The sequence below is a fragment of the Drosophila sechellia genome, chromosome 3R (genome assembly GCF_004382195.2).
Source record: "Drosophila sechellia strain sech25 chromosome 3R, ASM438219v1, whole genome shotgun sequence".
Lineage (NCBI taxonomy): Eukaryota > Metazoa > Arthropoda > Insecta > Diptera > Drosophilidae > Drosophila > Drosophila sechellia.
The window spans coordinates 16769629-16793496 of NC_045952.1; the positions used below are offsets into that span (position 1 = coordinate 16769629).

Sequence of the window (23868 nt, forward strand, 5' to 3'; positions counted from 1 at the left end):
GTGGAGCGACGGTCACACTAATTCCTATTCGCATTGTTTCCATTAGCATTATTGCGCGGGTTTTTATTCCGAAAGTGTATACAATTGTATTGCTTACTTATTTATTAACTAGTTGTATGCAAAGTAAAGCGCTGGCAGCTGATTAAATCGCTGGTCGCGATGTCCAAGAAGCCTGTCGCGCAAAGGAAACAGCTCACACTTAGCAGCTTCATTGGTCTGGATGGCAATTCCCAGAGTCAACCCAAGAGCAGAGGTATTCGGAGCATTTTGACCAAATTAAGGATGCTAATAGTTGCATTTCAGCCGCAATTGTGAGAAGCAAGCCCCCTGCAGTCTACAATCCCATCTTTCTGGACGCGTCGTCATCCGACGATGAATCTACGGAGATATCCAGTCAATCCAGCAATGGCACTATTGCCAAGAAGAAGTCCAGTAGAGATCCTAGAACCGCAAAGCTAAAAAAACACACATACCTCGATTTGTCGGTGTCCCCACTAGCTGAACTTTCTGCCCAGAAATCTGCCAGAGATTCGCCCAAAAAGCCCACATTCCTCGATCTGTCGGTATCCCCACTAGCTGAACTTCCTGCCAAAAAATCTAACAGAGGTTCACCCAAAAAGCCAGCACAGAATGAGAATAGTTACACGTATCGGGGATTGTCTGAATCCCCTGTTGAAAATAAATCCCTCGGCGATATACTAAGGAAACCGCCTCAAGAAGAGAGGAAAACATCAATAGTTTGTCTTTCGGACTCTCCGGAAAAGAAAGTGTCGCAAAATGAGAGGAAGACCACAGACTCTCCACTCCAAAGATACTCCTTCGAGGACTTTCCAAACAAACAAAATGGAAATAGGCATCACCTACTCACGCTGCCTGATTCGCCGCCACCTCCGCATCCTGATTCGTCGCCCCCTCCGCAGCCTGTCAAGAAACCGGAGGAAACTATGTTGCAAAATAAAACAAAAACGTTTCAGGATAAGGACTCTTCTGTAAAGCCACCAGTTAGCAACAATCTGGCCTCCGTTTCGACTCTACTTGACTCATCGCGGGCTCCAAATTCATATAAAGGCAGTAGTCGCAATCTTTTTGAGGATTCTCCAGAGAAAAGTGGCAGCGGGGAGCAAGGCTATAAACTGGGTTCAGCGAAAGAAAATGAAATCCCGACAAAGCCTGCGCCCGCTTCTCTGGAGAGAAATAGCCTCTCCTCCTCTCCACCACCAGCGGCACCAATAAAGCCCAGGTACAGTGTGGCTTTTGACAATTCTCTTGCTGATTACTTAAAGGACTTGGCCCAAAACGACAACTTCAGTATCGATCCCAATAAACAGAATACTGAGACACTGAAGAGCACACTGGGATTCTTTCGCAACGCTTATGTGGAGCTAATGGAAAAGTATTGCTCTCTGATTGACCAGATTCCCGCCATGCACTTCAATGAAATAGCAGGCTTTCAGCCGAATACGTTTCTCAAGCTCAAGGTAATGCGACAAAAATTTAAAGCGCGGACCCAGCTCGTCCAAAACAGTTTAGATAAGAAAGAAAGCCAGCTAAAAGCGGAACAGGAAGCCCTTGAGAAGGAGGAAATGGAAATGCAGGCGGAGCAGGCTCAGCAGACGGTTTTAACATCATCAATTATAAGTCTATCATCTTCACCAGAGAAAAGTCGCCCGATATTGCCCCTGCCAAAAGTACAAGAAAGCAAGGATGAAAAAATACCCAAGCGGAATCAGCTTATACACGACCTTTGCGGAGAGCCAGACAATTTTTCACCACCCAGCTCGCCACGCGATACGCAACCTATTCCAAAACGACAGCAGCTCATCCACGACCTTTGCGGGGAGCCAGATGACTTCTCACCACCCAGCAAGCAGAATGATCCGCACCTGCTGCGAAAGTGCGAAGAACTTGTCCATGACCTTTGCGAGGAACCGGACGACTACTTAGCACAGAGCATGATGCTAGACGGCGACCTGGAGGAGGAACAACTGAACGCACCCACGCAGGGGACCACAACCAGCGGAGTGGATGATGACGAAGATGACTTGGAGGGATTGCTGGCGGAAATCGAGGACGAGCATCAGAAGATGCAGGGCCGCAGGTCAGAGTTTAATGGTTACAGCTATAAGGAGTTGGAGGCTGTCAAAGTAAAGGAGAAGCATAAGGAGACCCCGATAAATATTTCGTTGGATGATGATGGATTTCCCGAGTACGATGAGGCCATGTTTGAACAAATGCATTCCCAGGCTGCTGCCAATAAGAGCAGAGTAAGCAGTGCCGGCCCAAGTACCAGTAAGAGCGTTGTGGCTACCAAGCAAACCGGTGCCCTGGACTCCCAAAAGCTGTCAGGGAATTTCCATGCGAACGTGCACAATGACGGCATCACCGGGGAGTTCGATGGCCAAAAGTTTGAGCACTCCACCCGCCTTATGCACGGACTGAGCTACAGCTTTGGTCTAAAAAGTTTCCGTCCCAATCAGCTGCAGGTGATCAACGCCACCCTTCTGGGCAATGACTGCTTCGTCCTGATGCCAACTGGCGGAGGAAAGTCGTTGTGCTATCAGCTGCCTGCCATTCTGACCGAGGGAGTGACCATTGTTATCAGTCCGTTGAAGTCGCTGATCTTTGATCAAATCAATAAACTGGCTTCCCTAGATGTGAGTTTGAGAACCCCTATATCAATTAATCATGATTTATGTTGCTTAACTTATCTTTAACAGATCTGTGCAAAGAGTCTGAGCGGAGAACAAAAAATGGCCGATGTCATGGCCATCTACAGGGATTTGGAATCTCAGCCACCTATGGTCAAATTGCTCTATGTGACGCCTGAGAAAATTAGCAGTTCGGCTCGCTTCCAGGACACTCTGGACACGCTTAATTCCAACAACTATATAAGTAGATTCGTTATAGACGAGGCCCATTGCGTTTCCCAGTGGGGTCATGACTTTAGACCGGACTACAAGAAACTTGGTGTACTAAAGAAGCGGTTTCCCAATGTTCCAACTATTGCGTTAACAGCTACAGCCACGCCCCGCGTCCGCTTGGATATTCTGGCCCAACTGAATCTAAAGAACTGCAAGTGGTTCCTCTCCAGTTTTAATCGCAGCAACCTGCGGTACAGGGTACTGCCCAAAAAGGGTGTCTCGACGTTGGACGACATTAGCAGGTACATCCGCAGCAAACCGGCTCACTTCAGTGGCATAATCTACTGCCTGTCGCGCAAGGAGTGCGACGAGACGTCAAAGAAAATGTGCAAGGATGGCATCCGGGCGGTATCCTATCATGCTGGTCTCACTGACACTGAGCGTGAGAGTAGGCAAAAGGACTGGCTGACCGGAAAGATAAGGGTGATCTGTGCCACCGTTGCCTTCGGCATGGGCATCGACAAACCAGATGTCCGATTCGTTTTACACTACTCACTGCCCAAGTCCATCGAGGGCTATTACCAGGAGGCAGGTCGCGCGGGTCGAGACGGTGACATGGCTGATTGCATCTTGTACTACAACTATTCGGACATGCTCAGGATTAAGAAAATGCTGGACTGTAAGTGATCAACATACTTATTAAGTTTATGAATTGATTAGTTGCATACCCATTTTAGCCGACAAAGCTCTGCAGTACAATGTGAAGAAGATACATGTGGACAATTTATATCGCATTGTTGGGTACTGTGAGAATCTCACAGATTGCCGACGTGCCCAGCAGTTGGACTATTTCGGGGAGCACTTTACCAGCGAACAGTGCCTGGAGAACAGAGAGACAGCTTGCGATAATTGCATTAACAAACGAGCCTATAAGGCGGTAGATGCGGTGGAGCATGCTCGTAAGGCTGCGCGAGCAGTCAAGGATCTGTGCAGCGGTAGATCCCGTTTCACACTGCTGCATATTGCCGACGTACTGAAAGGTTCAAAGATCAAGAAAATCATTGACTTTAACCATCACAAAACGCCCCACCATGGCGCCCTAAAAGACTGGGAAAAGAACGATGTACACAGGCTGCTGCGCAAAATGGTCATCGATGGTTTCCTTAGGGAGGACCTAATATTTACAAACGATTTTCCCCAGGCCTATTTGTATCTGGGGAATAACATCAGTAAACTAATGGAGGGCACACCTAACTTCGAGTTTGCAGTCACCAAAAATGCCAAGGAAGCCAAGGCGGCAGTTGGCAGCGTTTCTGATGGTGCAACGAGCAGTACCGCTGATGGACAGTCGGGAATGCGGGAGATTCACGAGCGCTGCTATACAGATCTATTGGACCTATGTCGAACCATTGCCAGCCAGCGAAACGTTACCATGGCTAGTATCATGAACATTCAGGCCCTAAAGAGCATGGCCGAAACACTGCCACTCACCGAGAAGGACATGTGCAGCATTCCGCACGTGACCAAGGCGAACTTTGATAAATACGGCGCCAAGCTGCTTGAAATCACTAGCAACTATGCATCGGAGAAGCTGCTGATGCAAGCCGTTCTAGACGAAGAGGAGGAACAGGCGGCCGCAAAACAGAGGCCAAGTACATCCGGTTGGAAGAACGAAAGCGTGGACTGGGACATGGCAGTTGCCTCACAGGGCAATGCAAACACGAGCGGTGCCAGCGGTTTCAACTCGTTTAGAGCGGGCAAGAGAAAAAAGGTATATAAGTCAGGGGCCAGCAAGAGGTACAAAACGAGTACTACATCGCCAGCGGCCAGGAAGACAACATCTGCCAGGGGTCGAGGTGGTAGGGCGGGAGCCAAACGAGCGGAGAGTTCAGCTTCGTCATCGTCAGGCTGGAAGTCCAAGAAAACAGGGAACAGCTTTGGCTTCGATTTAATGCCACTGCCAGGATCAAAATAATTTAAAATGCTTTGACGTTTTGCCTAAGAAAGTACAGTTTTTCGATGTTACAGTGTTTATAAGTGCATTATTGTAACATAAGCTTAAAGGTTTTTGAAATAAGTTGTTAAAAAATTTCAAATTTTTGTGTGAGCTATGTGTTCAGTTTATTTATGTTTGTCCGCTTTTGTTCCTTATTGTAAATTAACACCTTAAATTTCAGTTAATAGAATTAAGAACTTATCACTACAAATTTTTACATAATCTTTTATTTCGTTTAACAATAATAGCACTAAAGATGCACCCCCGCAAAAAACAAAAACAAACAGATGCAGATTTGGTCAACACTGTACACTAAACCTTTCATAAGTACTTAGAACTTCACTATCATCTATGTCTTGGCGGCTTGTCGCACCTTATCCTCGAACTCGTAGGCGCCCATAGACCAGATCAGGTTGGCGTCCGTCTCCACCTGGACGAACTCGGTCGCATAGGTGTTTGAGGTGCTTACCATACCACCAAACTCCAGTTGTGCATGATCTGGAAATGAAAGCGTTTGCATTACTGAAAGATTCGTGAGATCAGTATTATTTTGGTGTACGAACATAGGTTCCACTTGAGGCCCGTGGTTGTAACGTTGTGCGCCGACGAGCCCACGGGCATTAGGGAGCACCATCGCTGGCTGGTGACCAGGTCGACGGGCACCTTTATCGTGTGCTTTCCCGGCCGCAGTAACCACGTCACCGAATCCCCACTCAACAGGAAGACATTGCAGTTATCTTTTTGCGATTTGTACAGCGTGTTCAGGTTGGCCATGACCTGGTCCAAGCGACCGGATGTGTCGTGGAACACCACCACATCCTGGATTTTACGCTGCGCCATTACGGGTTGGAGCACGGCCATGGCCTTCGTAAAATCTGTTGCATCCTGGTCGGGTGTGTGGACCTTGGGCGTGGTCTTGAAGAAATCCACCGTTTCCTCAGTGATCGAGTCAAAGTCACCCGTTATCACATCGAGCGGTTCAAGTGGTGTTGTGGGCGCGGAGCCATTGGCCTTCTTTGACATTGCCTGAGCCACGACAAAGTCACGCCAGTGGTTGGAGCCTCCATCGACAGCACACCGCACGGCGGCTAAAAGAGACCGAGAGCTGTAAGCTGGCTAAGATTGCTTTTATAACAGCTCCAGACCTACCGTTCTTCCACAGCAGTTTCACCACGTGCGCCGGCACTTGAATCTGCCGATTGAGCACCACGCAAACGTGTCCATGGTCGCCCAGCTTAAAGTTCTCGTTAATGAGGTTTCCCGGCGTCCATTTGAACTCTTTGGGCGGTATTGTGTGGTCCATTTGCTGCCGGAATCCGATTGTTGTTTTCGTGCAAAGGAAGCGGTGGGTGGCGGAATGGGTGGTGCGTTGGTGCGCCGGCCTGCCAACTCGCGTGATTCGGATCAAACCGAATCCATGGCGAGAGCGGCGCATCCAATTCAAGGCGGACCCGGGAGCGCCTGCCGCCGTCATTGTGCAGCCGCCCGTCCCATATAATTTAACCAGAATCATATATTATTGAAAGAATACACCCGGACAGTCCGCTAGTACGATAGGCTGCCAATTTAAATATTTTTAAATTTGCTCGTTAAAACTGTGGCCTCTGGTCACACCATTCGCAGTTGGCTGTCCGTTGGTGATGTGCTTTGCGATGTGGCGGGAATTTCAAACCAGCCTCTTACCATAAATACCATTAAATTAATTTAAAGTCTCTAAACTGAAACTTTTCTTGTATAGCGAACAGATTAAAGTAGGCTGAATAAACAAGTTGATATATTTATATTCTTAAGTACCTAACTTTGCTTGCAAATATAGCGAATTCCTGTATTCAATGGGCAACTATTTAAGCCAATTATTTTGACCGCAGCAAGCTTACATTTAAATTGAATCCACACATTCTGGAGCATGCAGCCTCGACCAAATACTTATTTTTCATTCAATAGACAAGTTAATCCTTCGGTAAACTTCTGTGGCTTAGGTTAATGAAGCCGCCGTCCGGTTTGATGAACAGCGGAAACAAAAAGCTGGCCAGGGGAAAGGGACGGCTGGTCAGCAGACTTATCAGGGGGCGGCATAGTCGCAGTCGCACCACAATACTTTTGTGCTCGAACCTTCGATGGCAGCTGTATCAATATTGTTACAGTTCATTTTGTTTGACCTACACAAATAAAGGCATTTATACGGATCCTGTGGCCAGACCATGAGCACATCCTCGCCAGCACCCCTGGCCATGGCCTTTGGTCTGCCCCTTTTCTGGATTCAGATTGACAGTGGGCGCTGTTCCATGAACGCCCATTGTTGGTCATCCAGTTGCGAAGGGGTGAAGTTGAATGGCTTTACATGCCACGTCTGAAATGCATTGTCCAAGTCGCATTGTTGAGCCGAACTATTTTATTTCGGTTCCGTTTTCAATTCTTAAAGCTACGACGTATAAATAGGAAGTAGTTCCTGAAGTAGTACCAAATGAAACTTACCCAAGCCTTTAAAGTAAGGTAATTCCAATTTTCTAAGTAATTAATGTATACAAGAGGTACATTATTAAATAATGAATTTTTATACATTTATACGCCGTTCGTCTTCAATATTTCCATTTAAGACTGCACACATTGCTCCATTTATTTGGTAATTTTCGTTTTCGCTGAAAGTTCGCCTTAAGAAGCCTTGCAAGTAAAAAGAAATTTAACGTTTGTCGCGGAATCCTAGGAAAGTTGCTCCAACCCAAAGCAGCCATAAATAAATAAAATTACACTTGTACACGCGTGCCTTTGGCGTATTCGTTCGTCTTTATACGACTTTCAAACGAATTACTTGCGTTTGCCCTGTGACTTTCATACCCTATCTGTGTGGGTAGCCCCAAGTCTGCCACTCAAGTGCACTCTTGGCCCTGGTCCGAAGTATCACATATTCGGCTAAAAGCGTTCCCATTGCGGGCAAGGAAAAGGAAAGCAAAGGTCCTGGTCCAAAAAGATTTACGTTTGCATTTTGTGCAACACTGCGTTGCACACATCGAGTGCAACATGTTGCGCGAAAATGTTCCGAGTCAGAGATTTATGTGCGTGCGCGTGCATCAAGGTATAAGTTAACGAATTTAAGTCACGGCTGGATTTAAAGATAACAACTATTAAATTCTTAATGACTGAGCTCGTGCTCTATTTACCTGGCCAGTTCGCTTTCGCAGCCAACTGCAACTAATTGCATGCAGCTCGAATATGTGTCACATATGTATATGGTTTGGTTTTTATAGATGTGCAAAATTAAAACCCAGATGCCAACGAGTGTGTGTGAGTGTCTTTGCGCAGCCAACTCAGATACCATTGCACTTGCATTCAACGCAGATACCACCCATTTTTCGCAAGGGTTATCCTGTGGCCCATCCTTTCATTCTCCATCCTTTCTCGCTCCACACTTCGCGGTTCAATGCACCTTGATGACGTGAGTAGAAGTTATTAAGTCACAATGGGCGACGGCTTGGCTTGGCTTGCCATGGGTTGCTGTTCCGTTCTGTTCTGTTCCGTTTGGTGGAGTCGTAGTCGGTGGTTTATTTGACGTCGCCAGGCGGTGGCCAAGTCCTCGAGCGAAAGACCCAACTGCCAGACAGCGAGCGCCAAGGATGCGACAGGAAATTCATCAATGTCTCCGCCGGCTGTCGCCTGCATTCGACTTGTCAAGCGCGGCAACAATTTTACCCAATGCCTGAAATTGCCAATGACGTGGTGGAAAAGGAAGAAAATAGAAGATATACACATGGACTAGTGTCCCAACCGAAGGATACCAATTAATTGGATGGCACTTAGAAATGTACAAAAAGTATAGCATACTTATTGGGGCTTGTTTAAAGAACAATTAGGTTCCTTCTTGAAATTTATAGGAGATAATGCTTATTGATTAATGTAAACAACTACTTCCGTTTATATATCCAAGATGAAATATTGTTTTAGAATCATAAGCTGTTTTTCACATTAAAATTAACTTGTGGATCCGTGGGACCACCTTATTCCATTGGCAATATACTCAAAAATACCCTGCATGAATAGGCGATGGAGTTGTGAGGTTATTTACGTTCCAGAAACAGAAGCAAGCCGCCTAAACGGAAGCCAACCGTCGGAGCATTTTCCCGCCAAGGGGAAATTATGAATTTTGGAGCGGCCTTTGCCCGTTTAGGTGAACTTTATTCAAGTGTCGCTGCAGTTGGAGCTGTCTATATGCGCAAGTCCTTCCATGTGTATGTACGGGGATCTGTTCAGGGATTATCCTGTAGTTTGGCCAGGACCACTTGACGGCCAGAGTATAATGTACAAGTTGATCCGTTGTCAAATTAGTGGAGCGCACTCGAAAGCACAAAAAAAAAAACCACAAACTGACAGTCAGGACTGGCAGCTTGGTGAACTTTTTCTGGAATCCGCTGACCACACAATATTCCAGCTCATTTACATATTCAAATTTTGCTTGCTCAAGCCCAAAAAACCCGTGTGTGTCTGTGGGCAGTGAACAATTTTGATGGCACAATTATGTTAAACCAACCGGTGTAGAAAAAAACACTGTTTTTGTTTTACCATATATATTTGATCGTTATATTTGATCTTACTCTTCGTCTTTCCATTTTTGCGTTATATTTGATCTTACTCTTCGTCTTTCCATTTTTGCATTTTACTTTCGCTATGCAAATTAATTTAATTTCTGCGTTTACAATTATTGTATTCCGTCAAATTAGCTTAATTATTACAAATACCGAGCACATTCCCTCGATTGGAATGCGAATGAATGACATCCATAATGTGTCCGCAATCGAATTTCACTGACTGTTTATGGCTTCTGTGGTGGAGTGCGCTTATTGCTAGCGCATAAATCACATGGCGTATGCGTAATATTAGTATGTCAAGTTGCACATACATACATTCTTGCCCTAATATGGTACATACATACATATGTATGTAGATGTATGCAAATGAAATGAATAATCATAAATCTATGCAGTTTTGAATTGCCGAATTTGTAATCGGATTTCGAGTGGACTTGCTGCCACATAATATATATGCATATTCAGTGGCATTCGGTCGATTGGCGTTTGCCTCAGTTGCCATTGTAGTCCTCGATGAATGTGTCGATGATATAGCGCTTCACCTCGTTGATGGAGGTGCGCTTGTTGCTGCACTGCAGCCGTTCCTGGTTTTCCGGCAGCACGAGCAGTTGCTGCAGTTCGCCCTGCGACGATAAAAAAAGAACAGCGAAAGTTAATGCACACAACGTACATAATTGTCCGCCAATAATTGTTTAATTTATGAACCACCAACGGGGCGTATACGCTATCGGCGTCATGCAGGCCTTGCAATAAAAGTGCCATGAATGTCGAATTGTTTACGCTTATCTTATTTTATGCTAAATGCTTTCTCTTGAACAAAATACATATATATTATTAAGCCATTTTTGCTTAAAAAAGTGCTATGTTTATATTTATAGAGGTTTTACGTTTTTTGTTCTAAAGTAATATAGATTAAAAAATGTATATACCATTCTGTAAAATAAAAGGGATGTCAGCTTATGATGAGTAATGAAAATCGAAAAATATGTCACCCCCGGGAAATATCGTGTATAGATTCTATACTCACATTGAAGCCGCGTCCGATTTCCACATCCGCGTCCACGGGCAACGTGAAAAGTCGCTTGGAGACAACGAAACTGTTTGTCCACGCGCAATCGACGTAAATCGATATAAAATCGCCGTTCTGGATGCTGCACGGTGGATGAAAATAACAGCGAAACAATAATGGTAAAGTGAGCTATTCTCAAATAATTAAACTATATACATATATACGGATACATAGTGGTGCATTGTTAGTACACTCGCGCTTACATACATATGTGTATGTATGGGTGGGCACCCATACAGTGACAGTGAGAAATGTGCCGACGGTCGATGACAAATGGTGCCCACTTGAACCGAGTGTCAATTTGGCTGTGTGTCGTTGTAGCCAGTAAAAAGCAAAAACCAAAAAAGGGCCTTCGATATTCATGTGCAGGCTGTCTGTATACAGTTGCGGTCACGAATATAGCAATGCATGTTATATCGGCTATGTTTTAGCTTGAATTTGTTTAATATCACTATCAAAATCGAATGATATTGTCCACAGCTTCTTAAAAAGCAAAAACTTGGCTTATAATCAAATTCAACCAAAACCTTTTTTTTTCCTAGTTTTTATAGATCTGCCACAACTGTGTGCTTGCCTACTATTTGCATGTGTGTCAAGTGTTTGGCAGTGTGCGTTTCATGGCACAAACATTTATGCTAATAAATTGAAAATGCAAATAAACGAAAGTGTCAACGTCGATGGCCATCAGATCGAAGTGAGTGCCATTCGCCCACGCAGAGGCACACACAGAGGCAGTGATTGCCAATCATCACCATCGCCCACATCCTCCGCCCAGATCCTTGCGCGCAGCATACACCCCATCCCATATGTGTACGCTCTCACCTGATGGCCACTTGATGCCAGCGATAATCGTATAAATTGAATTTCACCGGCAACATTTCCGTCGTATTGTCCCGCTCCAAATACAAACGCAGTCCGTCCTTGCAGGCCTCCAGATAAAGATTGTGAGTGGCGTTCCTTATGGAGAATATGGTCGCCGTGCTCTTGGTGTCGTTCTGAAAACGTCACGAATTCGCTGATTGCCCTTCCATAGAAATCCCCCCAAAGTGCACCTACCTTAGCCCTTAATGTGACCATCAGGGTGAAGTTGAGCAGGTTCCTCCAGCTGCGAATGTAGCCCATGTTGTAGGGCGTTGAGGGCGTGGGACTAAATGCTGTGCCCATCAGACCCGCCGTGGTAAGGTCCAAATTTGAATATGCATCCGGATAGGAAGGGGCAAGCGAAGCATCCGAGGCTTGAGTGGGCAAATCCTCACCCATCGGCAGCTTCTTGTAGAACTTTAGCAGATCGCTTATGTCATCTGGAATGATATTTCATTCGAGCGCAATACTATAGTGAATTACTCTTTATATTTATATACTTAAGCATAATGATTTTATTTTAAAGATATACTTTAGGTATTTAAGTGACTGGCCAACTCACCGCTGCACTCGAAACTATTGCAGTTGCGCTGCTCGATGTTGTAGCCCTCGCAGAGGAGCGTCGACAGGGCCACGCTCTTGGTGGGCTTGCGTTTCTTGTGCTGATTGCTGGCACGTGCCTTCCTGGTCCCAGCACTGGAGCCAGTCGCCGCTCCAGCTCCCACTTCGTTTCCAGTCCGGTCATTGTGCGCACTCGGCACAAACCTGACACTTTCGCCGGCTCCTCCTTCATCATCACTTGGTGGTTCATTACCGCCGCTTGTCTCTCCCATGGGGTCAGGTGCCGGGGGACTGGCGCTCGGATGGGCATGGGTACGGTCAATGGTCTGCGGCGTAATCGTCGTCGTTGCCTGGTCAAATTTATGCAATGACTCGTCGCCACTTGCTCGCATTATGAGCAGCTCGTTCTCATCCTCATCGGCCAGCAGATCGTTGCCGCCATCGCCGAAAACGTCCGTCTCCTTGGACACGGAAAGCCCAACTGCGCCCGCATCGTCGGCACCCTCAGCCGCGCCATCCTCGTCGTCGTCATCGTCGTCCTCCTCCAGATTGATGTTCATGTTGATGTCCACCAGCGGATTGTCGAGCAGACAGCGCCGGAAACGCTGCTGCACCCCCTGACCGCAGGTGACACTGCACAAGGTGAAGTCGCTCCAATCGTCCCAGCCTGCAATTGATTGCCGATTGTTTGCAGTGAGTCTCTGAGTTTCGGAAAATCAAATTAAATGTAAGTTTGTTCCTTTCATTTTTACACAATTTAAATGGGTTGTGTAATCACAAAGGATAACTTAAGAGAACAAAAAATTCTTATTAAATTATAGGGCTTGAAACTGTTTACATAAATATTACTGCATTTAAAATATGAATTTTATAAATGCTCTTTTTATTAGTACACTTCGTACTCCATCTTTTCTTCATGCTCATATATCTTCGGAATGCCTTTTATTCCTGACTATGAGCCATAAAATTAAGACATCATCGTGCCAAATTTTAGTGCCGCTTGTTGTTGGGACCAAAGTCCTTTCATTCGGTTGCCGCAATTCAAGGCAGATCCTTGGTGCGCGCCTGGCCGCTTGACACAAAAGTCAAGTGTTGCTTCCCTCGAGTGGCGCTGGTGCGGATTGCCGGCTTTGGAGGAGGCAGTGGCCCACATCTGCTACATCTGCTGCGTCATCGAGATGTTGCCGCCTTGTACACTGCTTTTTATTTTATTTTATTTGCTCTATTTTATATTTTACCCCCATCCACGCGGAGGTATCCCCAACGATGGTTATCAATCTTCATCAAAGATTAATCCCCCAGCTGGGCTCATGAAGTCACAATAGACTGACGAATAAGCCGAACAAGTATCGGAATTTTAAGTGTTCGCCGCATTTCACTGTTGAATTACTTAAAGGATACCATCAGGGAAGGCAGGGCATGTAATCGGCTTTGAATAGCATAGTCGCATGCAATTATGCTGCGATATTTGAGGGATGGGAGATTTTGGCCCTCCAGTGCCAATTACCGCTGATTGCCACATCCGAGCCCGGCCTGACCAGTGGCCTCTAGTTTGGGAAACTCTATCCCGCCGGGTTCATCCAATACTCGGCAAACATCCGACCGGAGCGATTTGCTCAACAATGCAACAACTAACAAGCGAAATGCGATTAACTAACGGAAGCAACGGAAGCCCGGCCAGGACAGTCCTGGTTTCGGGTGGCCGGAGGAGGCAATCGAGTGGCTTCTGGGCGTATACACTCGGAAAATATTGTATATACTAGTCTTAAAATATATTAAATATATTTAAAAGCGTTGAAAAGAGGGATGATACGAATTGTAAAGCACCTTAATATAATACCTTAATATAATTGAAACTTATGCTAGAAAACTGCAAGCTAATTTGTTTAAAGTCCATTTCAAACTAATTAGTTTTTAAGTGCAGCCACCCAGGAAAGCGGAAGTGCATGCTTACCCAAATGCTTCCAGATATGATTCTCGAACTGCGGCGTCCAGCGATGCAAACCGTTGACGCTGACTTGCAGCACATCGGTGGCGCCACCCACGGGCGGTCGTTGAAGCTGTCGTGCGGTCTGCGGACTGCTCCCGGAGGATGCCGTCGCAGCGGGCAGCAGTTTGCCAAAGGCAATTAACTCCGCCGGCAGCATTTTCAGCATGTTATTATTGAAACAACGCAGTGGCTGGAGGGTCGCATTCAACTGCCTGCAGTTAAGTGGATACGATATGGGTGAGCAAAAAGTTAAGGTGAAAGGTGATGTGGACAAACGGGCTGATGTGATGGCGCTTCCCCGATTACTTACCCCTCGTACTGAAAGGCTGACTCAGCGCCGCTCCAGGAGCCACCGCTGCCCGCGGATCCAGCGCTGCCGCCTCTGCTGCGATGGCCCGAGCTCCAAGACATGAGACCTCCCACCCTTGGCGACATGGGATTCCCGGCATCGCCATTGCCGTTGGCCACTTTCAGCAGCGAGGCACCCTTGTATATCGTTTCCGGCGTTAATGTTATTAAAATCGTGTCCTGTGCGAAGGTCTTCACCGGTCCCTCCGGCTCATCGGCGAAGATCCGTGCGACGAGGGCCTTGACAATCACCGGACTGTTGCGAATCAGCTCGGCCATGCCCTTGTGGGCACAGGGATTCACGGGAGTCGCTGCAGCCGGTGCCAGGAGCTGCAGCACGAGCAGAAAGAGCAGGAGGACCAGGTGCAGGGGCAGGGGCAGAGGGGTGGCGGAGTGCACCCGCGAATAGATGTCATCGGCTCTCATCACGGGTGCACCTGGATTCGGCCGGGCCATGGATCCTTTATCTTTACGAGTGTCCTAGCGCCACTCGCCGGTTGGCATGGCAGCTTTTATCGCTGCGGTGGCTCAATTTACTTTCGGCAAAAGTCACGTTCCGGCTTTGATTCAACTTGGATCCGTCCCTCTCCAGGAACTCCAGCACTTTCACACAGCACCTGCATTCATCGTTGGCCTGCGGAAAGATGGGGAAAAAGAGCTTGATTGAGGTGGCATTGCCAAAGGACAAAAAGGACAAAAGGACCCCTCCAGCCCCAGCCCGCCAACCGAATCTTCAATTCTATTCAAATAATGGAGCCGGGTTTTGCATGATAATAGCTGCAGGTTGCAGTGGCTACATTCTGGTATGATTTATATAAAATGTTATACGCTATCTATACCAATGGAAGTCTATGTTAGTTTCCCCAAGGACGCCTATGCAAAGGGTCGAATTCATATATGCACGATTTTCTTTCAATGCCACAGATTTGCATGTGCTTTGTAATTTTTATTCAACAATTGTTGTCAAAGGTAGTATATTTGAATTCATGTTGCAACTTTTATCAAAGAGATTTTGTAAAAGGCGCTTTAAAGAAACTGAATGAAATATTTCTTAAGTTTACAGCTTGTGGTAACTTATCAAAGGTTTTCTTAATCAAATTATGAAAAATAGTAAAATACAAGCTTTTTACTATAAAAATCTTCAAACGTAACTTTAAATTTACTTTGAAATGAAGTATTTCTTACTTGCATTTTGTAGCAAGCTAATTCATTTGATTTCAGATTTATTTAAGGTATAATAGCTATTCTTGGCCACCTGTACTTCCTCTCAGGAACACAAAATTTACGAGAATTTATAGCGGCCATAAAAGGTTCTCTTGGTAACAAGCAGCTTAAGGACCAAGATTACTCCAGACGGTGCAGGATCACAGGATGCTGGGGTTTGGGGCCATCAAAGTCGTTGCATTCGCTTTCATATCCTGGTGCAGGAAATAAATATCTGGATTAAGGACTTCTGCAGCATACTGGCTGGGCAAACAATGGCCATTGGAGTAACCAGTGGAAGATTCAGTGGCAAAAAGGGACTAAAAGTTAAATCCACAACATAAACGTGCAATCAAATAGAATTTTTACGCACATAAGCACTGCAATCGCTGTTGGTCGAAACAAAAGGGCCAGCGGCAAAACATTTTCGGTAGATAAATGTGCACTTCCAGTGGCTAACAAAAGCTGCGCTCCGATTTTTCAGCGCAACCGGGTCGCATCCTTGGTGTCCTGCGGTCCCAGTGCGAAATGGAAAATGTACAACACGCGCCAATTCGGAAACGAATGCAAATGTGCGTCGGGTTGTGCAAAATGGAGACCTCAATTGTTTTATGGCCATGGTTGTTCGTCTATCGGTTGGCCCAGAAAAATGTAGGCGAGCGAACGAGTTAACAGTTCCGTACCGCTTGCACTACCAATTTCACTACCAATTCCAATCCCCACTCCACTACCCATTCCACTCCCCTTCAACTTCCATTTCCGTTTCCGTTCGACTGACCGGCAGGTCGTCACTCAACATTCATCGTATTCTCCGGGGGCGGCAATCAGTGTAATTGTTATTGTTTTTACTCCGCCTTTATTGCCCTTAATCCATTTTGTTTTGCTCTCGTTGCTGCTCAGTTGAACTTTTGCAAATTGGCAAAGTTACTGCCAGCGACAATCTGTTAAAAGCTTTTGAATTCCAAATCGACTTGGCCAAGGTGAGCCGAGCGGCAAGGCACGTACATATATACATAAATCAGGCGGAAAAGTCCACCGGCTAAGCCGAATGCATATTTAACGAACTTCGCCGCGACTCTGTGGCTATCCATTGGGGAAATCCTCGGACTTCCCATCGCAACAACGAAAATTAGTATTGTTTTCCGCCTTTATGCTCCTCATTACTCGAATTGTGACGAGTTCTTCTGGAGGAGATTTCGAGGATGAGGGTATATCGCATCCACACATCGATTTCAATTTCCTTTTGAAGGCAGGAAAAAGGAAACATCAAAATACAATGTTTCCGTCCACGCTGTGACACTTCAAAAATAGGCGGACATTATTATGAACAAATTGAAGGCCGGCTAAAAGTCAAGCAACCCATGTGAGCAAATATACACTTAAAAAAATATGTGATATTTCTAACTATATGATTAATCTCATGACTTTGATTACATAAATAAATAAGAATGAATGGATACATTAGGTACACATCTTCCCCATTTTCTGAGTGTGCATTTTTTTTGCTATTATGGGATGCCCTTCGCTGGAGATGATTGAATATCAAAAGGCAGTTGGCTCACGCAAATCTCCGACATGTTTCGAGTGGTCCCTCCCGCCTGACAACAATGTGAGCAGCGGGATGCGAGTTTAACAAGAGTGGATCCCCGAGGACTCGTATAACTGATAGCCACCCCCTCGGTCGACTGGGCAAGTTTAAAAGCCCAGCACGTTTGGCCAAACTTCCACAAGTGGCGGGAGTACCATCGCTTGTGTCCTTTTTCTTTTTTTTGGGTCAGGGACTGGCGGAAATATTTTGTACCCAAATTATGCCGTGAGTGCCAGGCATCGCACAGAAAGGAATCCATAGGACCCTCGAAGGAATCAAACTGAAGGCCCAGGCCGTTCCACACGCATACGCAATTATCCTCAGGGACAACTGTCGCCTTTTATTTGTGCGAATGATTAAGTTCCAAGTGTCTTTAAATTAATTTTATAGTGTTTCCAGCCCAGGGACGAATCCGCATTCGTATACGCAACGGGGCGTATGCGTAATCTTCCCAGCCATTAGCTGTATCCTGCTGGAATTGTATGGGTGTAGTGCTTAAATAGTTTTATCTGCCACGCGCTATCTTCGAGATACTTAATTCCAGCAGGTCCTAATATGTAAATCACTTGCAGCCGGAGTTCGTGTTTCAGGCTGGCTGAACTTTTATTCTCAGGAACACGCCATTCCTGCCCAGGAATTTCACTCAGTCCAAACTCCTCCGCCGTGGCTATATTAAATTCCGGGCTTATTGATTGCGAACCATTGCTATGCGGGAAAAGTATTTGTATTCCACCGATTTTTCACGTTAATCCCGTCTCAATTAACTAAGCGACTTAATCTCGATGCTCGCTTAAATCATAATAAATTGGGGTAGATCCACTTTATAACTAAACAAATATTTGTTGGGGATATATTTCAATTTTCGGTATTTGAATAATGCAAACTCATTTGAGACGAAAGTGAATTTATTGCCAGCTCTGGCCCCGAAAACAAAGCCGAAAGGTTGCCGTCTCCGGTTTTGGCTCTGGCTCTGGGTCCGGATGCGGATGAGGAAGGATATGGCCATGGAGCTCCGGCTCCCCGGGAAATTTATGCGCACAATTAATTTGAAAATCCGAATTTCAGCCAACAACAGGCGAGCGCGTACTATACTCGTATACTGTATATCACACGGTTTACGGCGCCTGTTCGACGCATAAGGACGAGATAAAATATATATACCTGCAGTGGGCCCGATCATCGACGTAAGTCGACGGGTTCGTTTCATCAGTCCAATTAATTAAAATCCTTGCGGATTATTTGCTAAGCGTATTTGCTAATTGGACCGGCTCTGATTAGACTGCGAGTACTGCCAATCCAGCGGACTGGCGTCAGCAGTTAAACGTTAACCCGCCCGACTTAAGTGGCCCAATCCCTTCCAGCTTAATGAGCCCCTCGAATGGGAACTTTATCGCCGGGGTCGGCCTTCGTTTCCGCTCCCAGTTCGGCTGCCAGTCTCCATGGTTGCTGCTGGTCCTCGGTGCAAATTGTAATTATAATGCCACTTAATGGGCATAAGAGCGCCTCTGTTCTTGTTGTCTGCTGTTATTGTTATTGTTGCGGAAGTGGAAGTGGAAGCGGCTTGGTGGAAGCAAAGGGTTATCAAAACCCCAGAGGTCGTCAATGGGGATGTTAAATGGATTTAACAGGCCAAGTTAGGTGCACCCCCATTCGAACATTGAGGGTCCTAATCATTATCCATTATCCATTATCTATGCTGGAATTATTTTTATTGCAAGTGCAAAAGAAATTCGCTGGTGCCGAGATAACCGCAGATATTTTGCGCTGACAGAGCAAAAAGTTAGTTGCCCCATTACAAGGGGCTGCACATTAACCAATGGTGAGGTATGTAAATGGCCAAAGCCCCCTAAGTACATACATATATATATATATCCTACTTCCACGGATTTGCCATTCCCCCCTGGTGGGTGCGGACCACTTTAACCCATTTGAAGCGGACAGAAGCGACTGTCAGTTGCCAGTTAGCAGTTGCCAGTCGAGGGTTGCCAACGGCCATTAACAATGCAATTTTGTAACAATATGAAATTGTGGCTGTGGAATGGCTCAAAGCGAGCCTGATGCGATAAGGTTGCTCTGCAATTAAGCAGCATGCCGCACGATCTAGGACTCGCACACATGTGGCAGACCCACCACAGAGGGACCTACACATGAATCAATCTCCGACTCCAAAGGCGGCCACAAGTCAGCTGGAAATATTTGGAGCTGGTCGCTCGGTTGGCAGTGCGTGGAACACCGGGATACCATTTGAAATTTAATATAATTACGTGTTGTGCTCCTTTGATATGTGGCTATGGTGAAATCCTTTGACTGGCCTTTGATTGGTTCTTGCCAATATCGAAATGCAATTCACACTTTATTGCGGTATTTACCTAGATAATTGATAATCACTTCTTCTCTCTTTTTTAGACAAACACTGCGGATTATAATTATTTATTTTATTTAATACTGGTTCACTGATTAAAAACACGTTGATTCGTTAAATTTAATTATACATTTTAGATTTTGCCATGTTTAGCATAATTTTCTCACTTCAAATAACTAGTGACCATTGTTCGTCCGACGAAAGCCAAATCATTGAACTATTTAAGCTTGTAATCTGATTTCAATTCGATTTATATTGGAAACGCAAACTAGATTGCTTTGTGGTCACTTTGTTGGACTAACTATTCGGTATTGGTCATTTCGTTTATATTGTTTCTTTTGTTTGTTAGCATTGTAATTATGCACTTCCGAAAGGATTGTTTATTTACTTCCCACTTTTCACCACATGGCTTGCTAATTAAATTTTGCGAGCGCAAACTAATTACAGTTTTTATAGCGTTGCCGCAACATCAACAAGCGAGCTCGAGTTTGAAGTTAAACCAAGTATGGTTTTCCAAGTACTTCCGCTTTTGCGAATATTCCGGAGTAGAGCCTCGAACGAACTGCTTTGGTTTTGGCCAGAACAGCGGCTTTTATAGTTGGCAAGGATCCGTGGATCCTGCGCCTGCGCGGATAATATCCTGACGGACCGACTCCCTCTTCCGTTTCCGTTTCCCCCTTTCGACTCGCAACACAAAGCCGGCTGTTTTGCTGGCCGTCCGTGGTCCACTGAGCCACTGCTCATTTACCGCTCGCTTCCATTTCCAGGGCGTTTGTTTACACCAGGACAGCTGAGGTCGGAACAACAAAGTTTGAAGCCATCCGAGGCACTTGGCACTTGCCACTTGGCACGCTGCTGTCATCCCAGCGTTAAGGAGCCCCACTCTTGTATAGTACGAGTTTATGTATGTACGTTAACGGGGATGTGTACTTGCTGGTATTACATTGAAGTTTTAATTGAATTGCGGCTGCAAGTTTTAACTGCATTCTGTGGGTAGAATCCCCTGCATTCCGACACGCAGAAAGGTGCGAGAAAAAAGTTCGCCACAAACTTTTTAGCTCGCAAGTTTTTCACTTTTCATTTCTTGACAGTGCGTAGAGCGTGTGTTTCTGTTTAGCCCTTTTAGATGCAGTTGGCAAGTGCGGCATTCAGCCGGGCAAGTCCGTATTCAAAATTGCTGCGCCTGCAAGTAGGCAACAATGTTTTCATTTCCGGTTACCGTGCATGTGTATGTGTGCGTGTGCGGCTGTGTGAGTGTTGAAATCTGTGTCGAACACCTGTTGTTGCCATTGTTGTTGTGGCCTTATCGCCTCCTTGGCCATTTGGCTTATTTTGTGGGGCCATTAAAGTTTTGATTTCGCACGTTGCTAGCCTTTCTCAAACGATTTTCGTTTACTAAGGATGTTTGGATTTACAGGATGCATTTGCACTAAAGATGAAATCAGTGATTCGAAAATCTTCAGTAAGTCTTTGGTTAGGATTGGTGATTTCTTTTAAATCATATTCATATTTCTACGACTTTAACTTTTAGTTTAAGGCAAGGGTTTTTTGGTTGCGCTAACCTATTCCAAGCATCCCTTTCTACTTTCTTCGCTGCTATCTGTTTTGTTGTTCATGTCGCACCATTGTTGGCCTGTCGTCCTGGGTGGCATGACTCTTAAGTACCACCACCAGGTGTTTTGATTTATTGCGGCTTGGTTAAGTGCGGGCACAAACTTCATTTGGGTCCCCAGACCCAGGAAAAAGTTTCCACCGAACGGACCAAGGATTATAGCCAACGGCAGCTTGGAGACCAGAAGTAAACAGCTTTAAGAGGAGCAAGCTGTGGAAAAGCTAGAAATGAGTGCTTAATATTTGTGGCAAGTTTGATGTTAATGTAACGCAAAACATTTCGAGTTGCGCCAATGAATCATATTTATCAGATCATTATTACGGAGAGCGGGTGTTTTCCTTATTTTCTAAAATTAATACGTAAGTGGCTTAAATGTTTCAAAAAGCAGAGTAAATGAAATGATGCTCACATGTAGTTTAAATTATAATACAGCGGCAAAGCTGAAATGAACCGAAATTAAAACCGCACAAATGCAATTGCTTTCCACACATTAAACTATGTTTCAAATGTAATTTCGCAACATTCCATTCACATTCATGGGAACACAACTCGATTCGTTGGGGGAATCGCCGCACTCTGTTTGAATCGCATTCACACCCAATATGTGCTGATTATTTATGCCTTTTATCTGGCAAACGGCGCCAGTGCTAACCCATTTAGCCAATTTGGTTGATTTCGCACCCAGTGGCCAAACACCCGAACAGCCAAATGCACAAAATCTCTAAATCTGCCACGCCCCACAGATCCTTTGTTCATCCAATTCGGTTTGGAGGCCTCTCTCTGTGCAGAAGCTAATTACAATTACGAGCGATGGCAATCGGCTAACTCCCCCACTTGGCAATCGAGCTCCAAAACATAGCCATGCATATTTAATTCTTCTTGCCCAGAAATCCTACTCCACCGTCTCCCCTACGCCCACGATTCTTTTGGCGCTTTGCAAGTGTAGCTTAATTTGACAAGAGGGAAGGGGGGCGTGAAAGTCGTCGGCAGTTTGGATGGCCAAAAACCATTTGGAACATGCACAATTTTGACACCAGCCCAATCGGCCCCCAGTAACAAGTGTCATTCACATGGACCGGGGCGATTTCATGGGAACTCAATTAATGGAGCATGATCTTAATGGGTTCCTATTCCCACTGTCCACCACCCAGCTCCACGAGGACGAGGACATGGCCGTTGGACGTCGGGCAGCGAGGCGTACAAACACATGCCGCTCGCTAAGTGCGCCAAATCAGCAGAACTCTAATTGGAGGCGGATGCCGTTTCGTCCTTAAAAAAAAAGAAGGGATGCTGTCGGCGCTAAAAAAAAAACTTATTTTAGGCGAGGGTGAAGCTAAGCCCTCCTCCTTCCTACACCACATCCCCGATTTCCTGATCTGGTGTGCGATGAATTGGCGAGCGTTTGCCGAGCAATTAGGAGGCCAGGCGTCAATATTTCGATGGGCATGGGTTAGTTGGCCCTTGCTTTATTGGCCCGCGTGTGGCTTTGAAGTTGGTTTAGTTGGGTTGGAGCAAGGGGAAAGCTTTAAAATACATGACATTGAGTTTTGAACTTTAAGTTCAATGGGGTATGTATATTTTCACCAAAGGGAAATGACGTTAGAACTATGACCCTAATCGACGCAACAAAAAGGGCCAAATCTGAAGGCCCATATCATTTACAGTTTCACAACGTAAACGAGTGCAATCTTGGGAATATTTAAATATTTATGCAGACAATTCGGGGGCAGAATGTTCAATAGCCCACGTGATTTTTACCGAGGCAGCCAAATGCAATCAGAGGCCATAAAGATGGGCCCACCAGGAGCACCAGGAGGAGCAGGGCACTCGACTCGATTTGACTCCCGGCAAACGAGGCTAATATTTCAGGGCGCGAAGCAATTGCGTTCCGGCTGTCAGGATTCGTTCGACTGTGTGTTTACTGGCAAATTTGTAGCTCGTGGCATCATCGAGCAGATGGCAGTCGGCAAAATACAATTTAAACGTGCAACCGGCGGCAAGTCCCGTGGCATGTAATAGAATCCAACTGCGACTACGATTCGAGGCCACTTTTTGCACCAGCGCCCACGTATGCAAATGTGTTGCGTTCTGCGGAATATCTTTATACAATAATCTTATCAACGCATCGGCTGGCATGTGGCATGTGGCATGTGTGATACGGCATATGGTGCAACAGGGTTATGGGGGAGTTGGGCTGCCGAACCGCCGCAACCACTTGGCATATTGCGGCTGACAGGTTTATGATGGATTGCCACCGAGGAGCTGCAAAGTGCTCACCACCTCGGAATTTTGCGATTCGATTTAAATACGCATTTGTGTTTATGCAAGGAATTGAGCCCTTTTTTTATAGGCAGCTTATATGGGATTGAATTCCGCAAACAATGATGATGATGTGATGTGTTGCTATTTGAGCTCAAAATATATTGATACTCTGGCTTTGTCTGGATGGGGCAGCTAGCCTGGTTACCCAATTGAAATTCGAACATAAGTACTAAGTACTAACTAACTTATCCAATCAAAGTAAGATACTTACGTCCTGGCACACATTTTCTTTGCTAATCATTGAGTGCTTGGCAACAGCAACTCAAAAATTTGGAACTGCTCCTTGAAGGACCTTCGGATCCCCCAATTTTTTTTGTGCTGCCGCATGCTGTTTGTGTTTTGTGCTCGTTAATGAGATTTATTGCGGGCCACTGTTGCATTATATGAGAATATAATGGTGATATGAGAACATCGGGGCGGGAGCAGCGAGACAAGCAATTTAATTTTTAATTTTCCAAATGAATGCCTTCAAATTAGGCTCGTTGTTGGGGTGATTATCTGCGCAATTCACGTGA

At 45.6% G+C, this 23868-nt stretch overlaps 3 protein-coding genes across 3 annotated transcripts; 1 reads left to right on the forward strand and 2 right to left on the reverse strand.

The window, feature by feature from the left end:
• Nucleotides 1–28: 28 nt before the first annotated feature.
• Nucleotides 29–5068, forward strand: LOC6606778 (Bloom syndrome protein homolog). The gene is made up of 4 exons (XM_032721286.1): nucleotides 29–253; nucleotides 304–2654; nucleotides 2718–3540; nucleotides 3599–5068. Exons 1-4 carry the CDS (start codon nucleotides 160–162, stop codon nucleotides 4834–4836), a joined length of 4506 nt encoding a protein of 1501 aa, XP_032577177.1. The 5' UTR covers nucleotides 29–159; the 3' UTR covers nucleotides 4837–5068.
• On the reverse strand, nucleotides 4971–6400 carry LOC116801474 (thiamin pyrophosphokinase 1). Its single transcript, XM_032721287.1, has 3 exons — nucleotides 6007–6400; nucleotides 5421–5945; nucleotides 4971–5355 (listed from the first exon to the last, which is right to left on the reverse strand). The coding sequence occupies exons 1-3, from the start codon at nucleotides 6368–6370 to the stop codon at nucleotides 5207–5209; spliced, it is 1038 nt and encodes a 345-aa protein (XP_032577178.1). The 5' UTR covers nucleotides 6371–6400; the 3' UTR covers nucleotides 4971–5206.
• A 2999-nt stretch (nucleotides 6401–9399) lies between these two features.
• LOC6606779 lies at nucleotides 9400–19966 on the reverse strand. The gene is made up of 8 exons (XM_032722311.1): nucleotides 19322–19966; nucleotides 14229–14900; nucleotides 13883–14130; nucleotides 11930–12595; nucleotides 11563–11807; nucleotides 11329–11501; nucleotides 10465–10588; nucleotides 9400–10060 (listed from the first exon to the last, which is right to left on the reverse strand). Exons 2-8 carry the CDS (start codon nucleotides 14720–14722, stop codon nucleotides 9929–9931), a joined length of 2082 nt encoding a protein of 693 aa, XP_032578202.1. The 5' UTR covers nucleotides 14723–14900; nucleotides 19322–19966; the 3' UTR covers nucleotides 9400–9928.
• Nucleotides 19967–23868: the final 3902 nt, after the last annotated feature.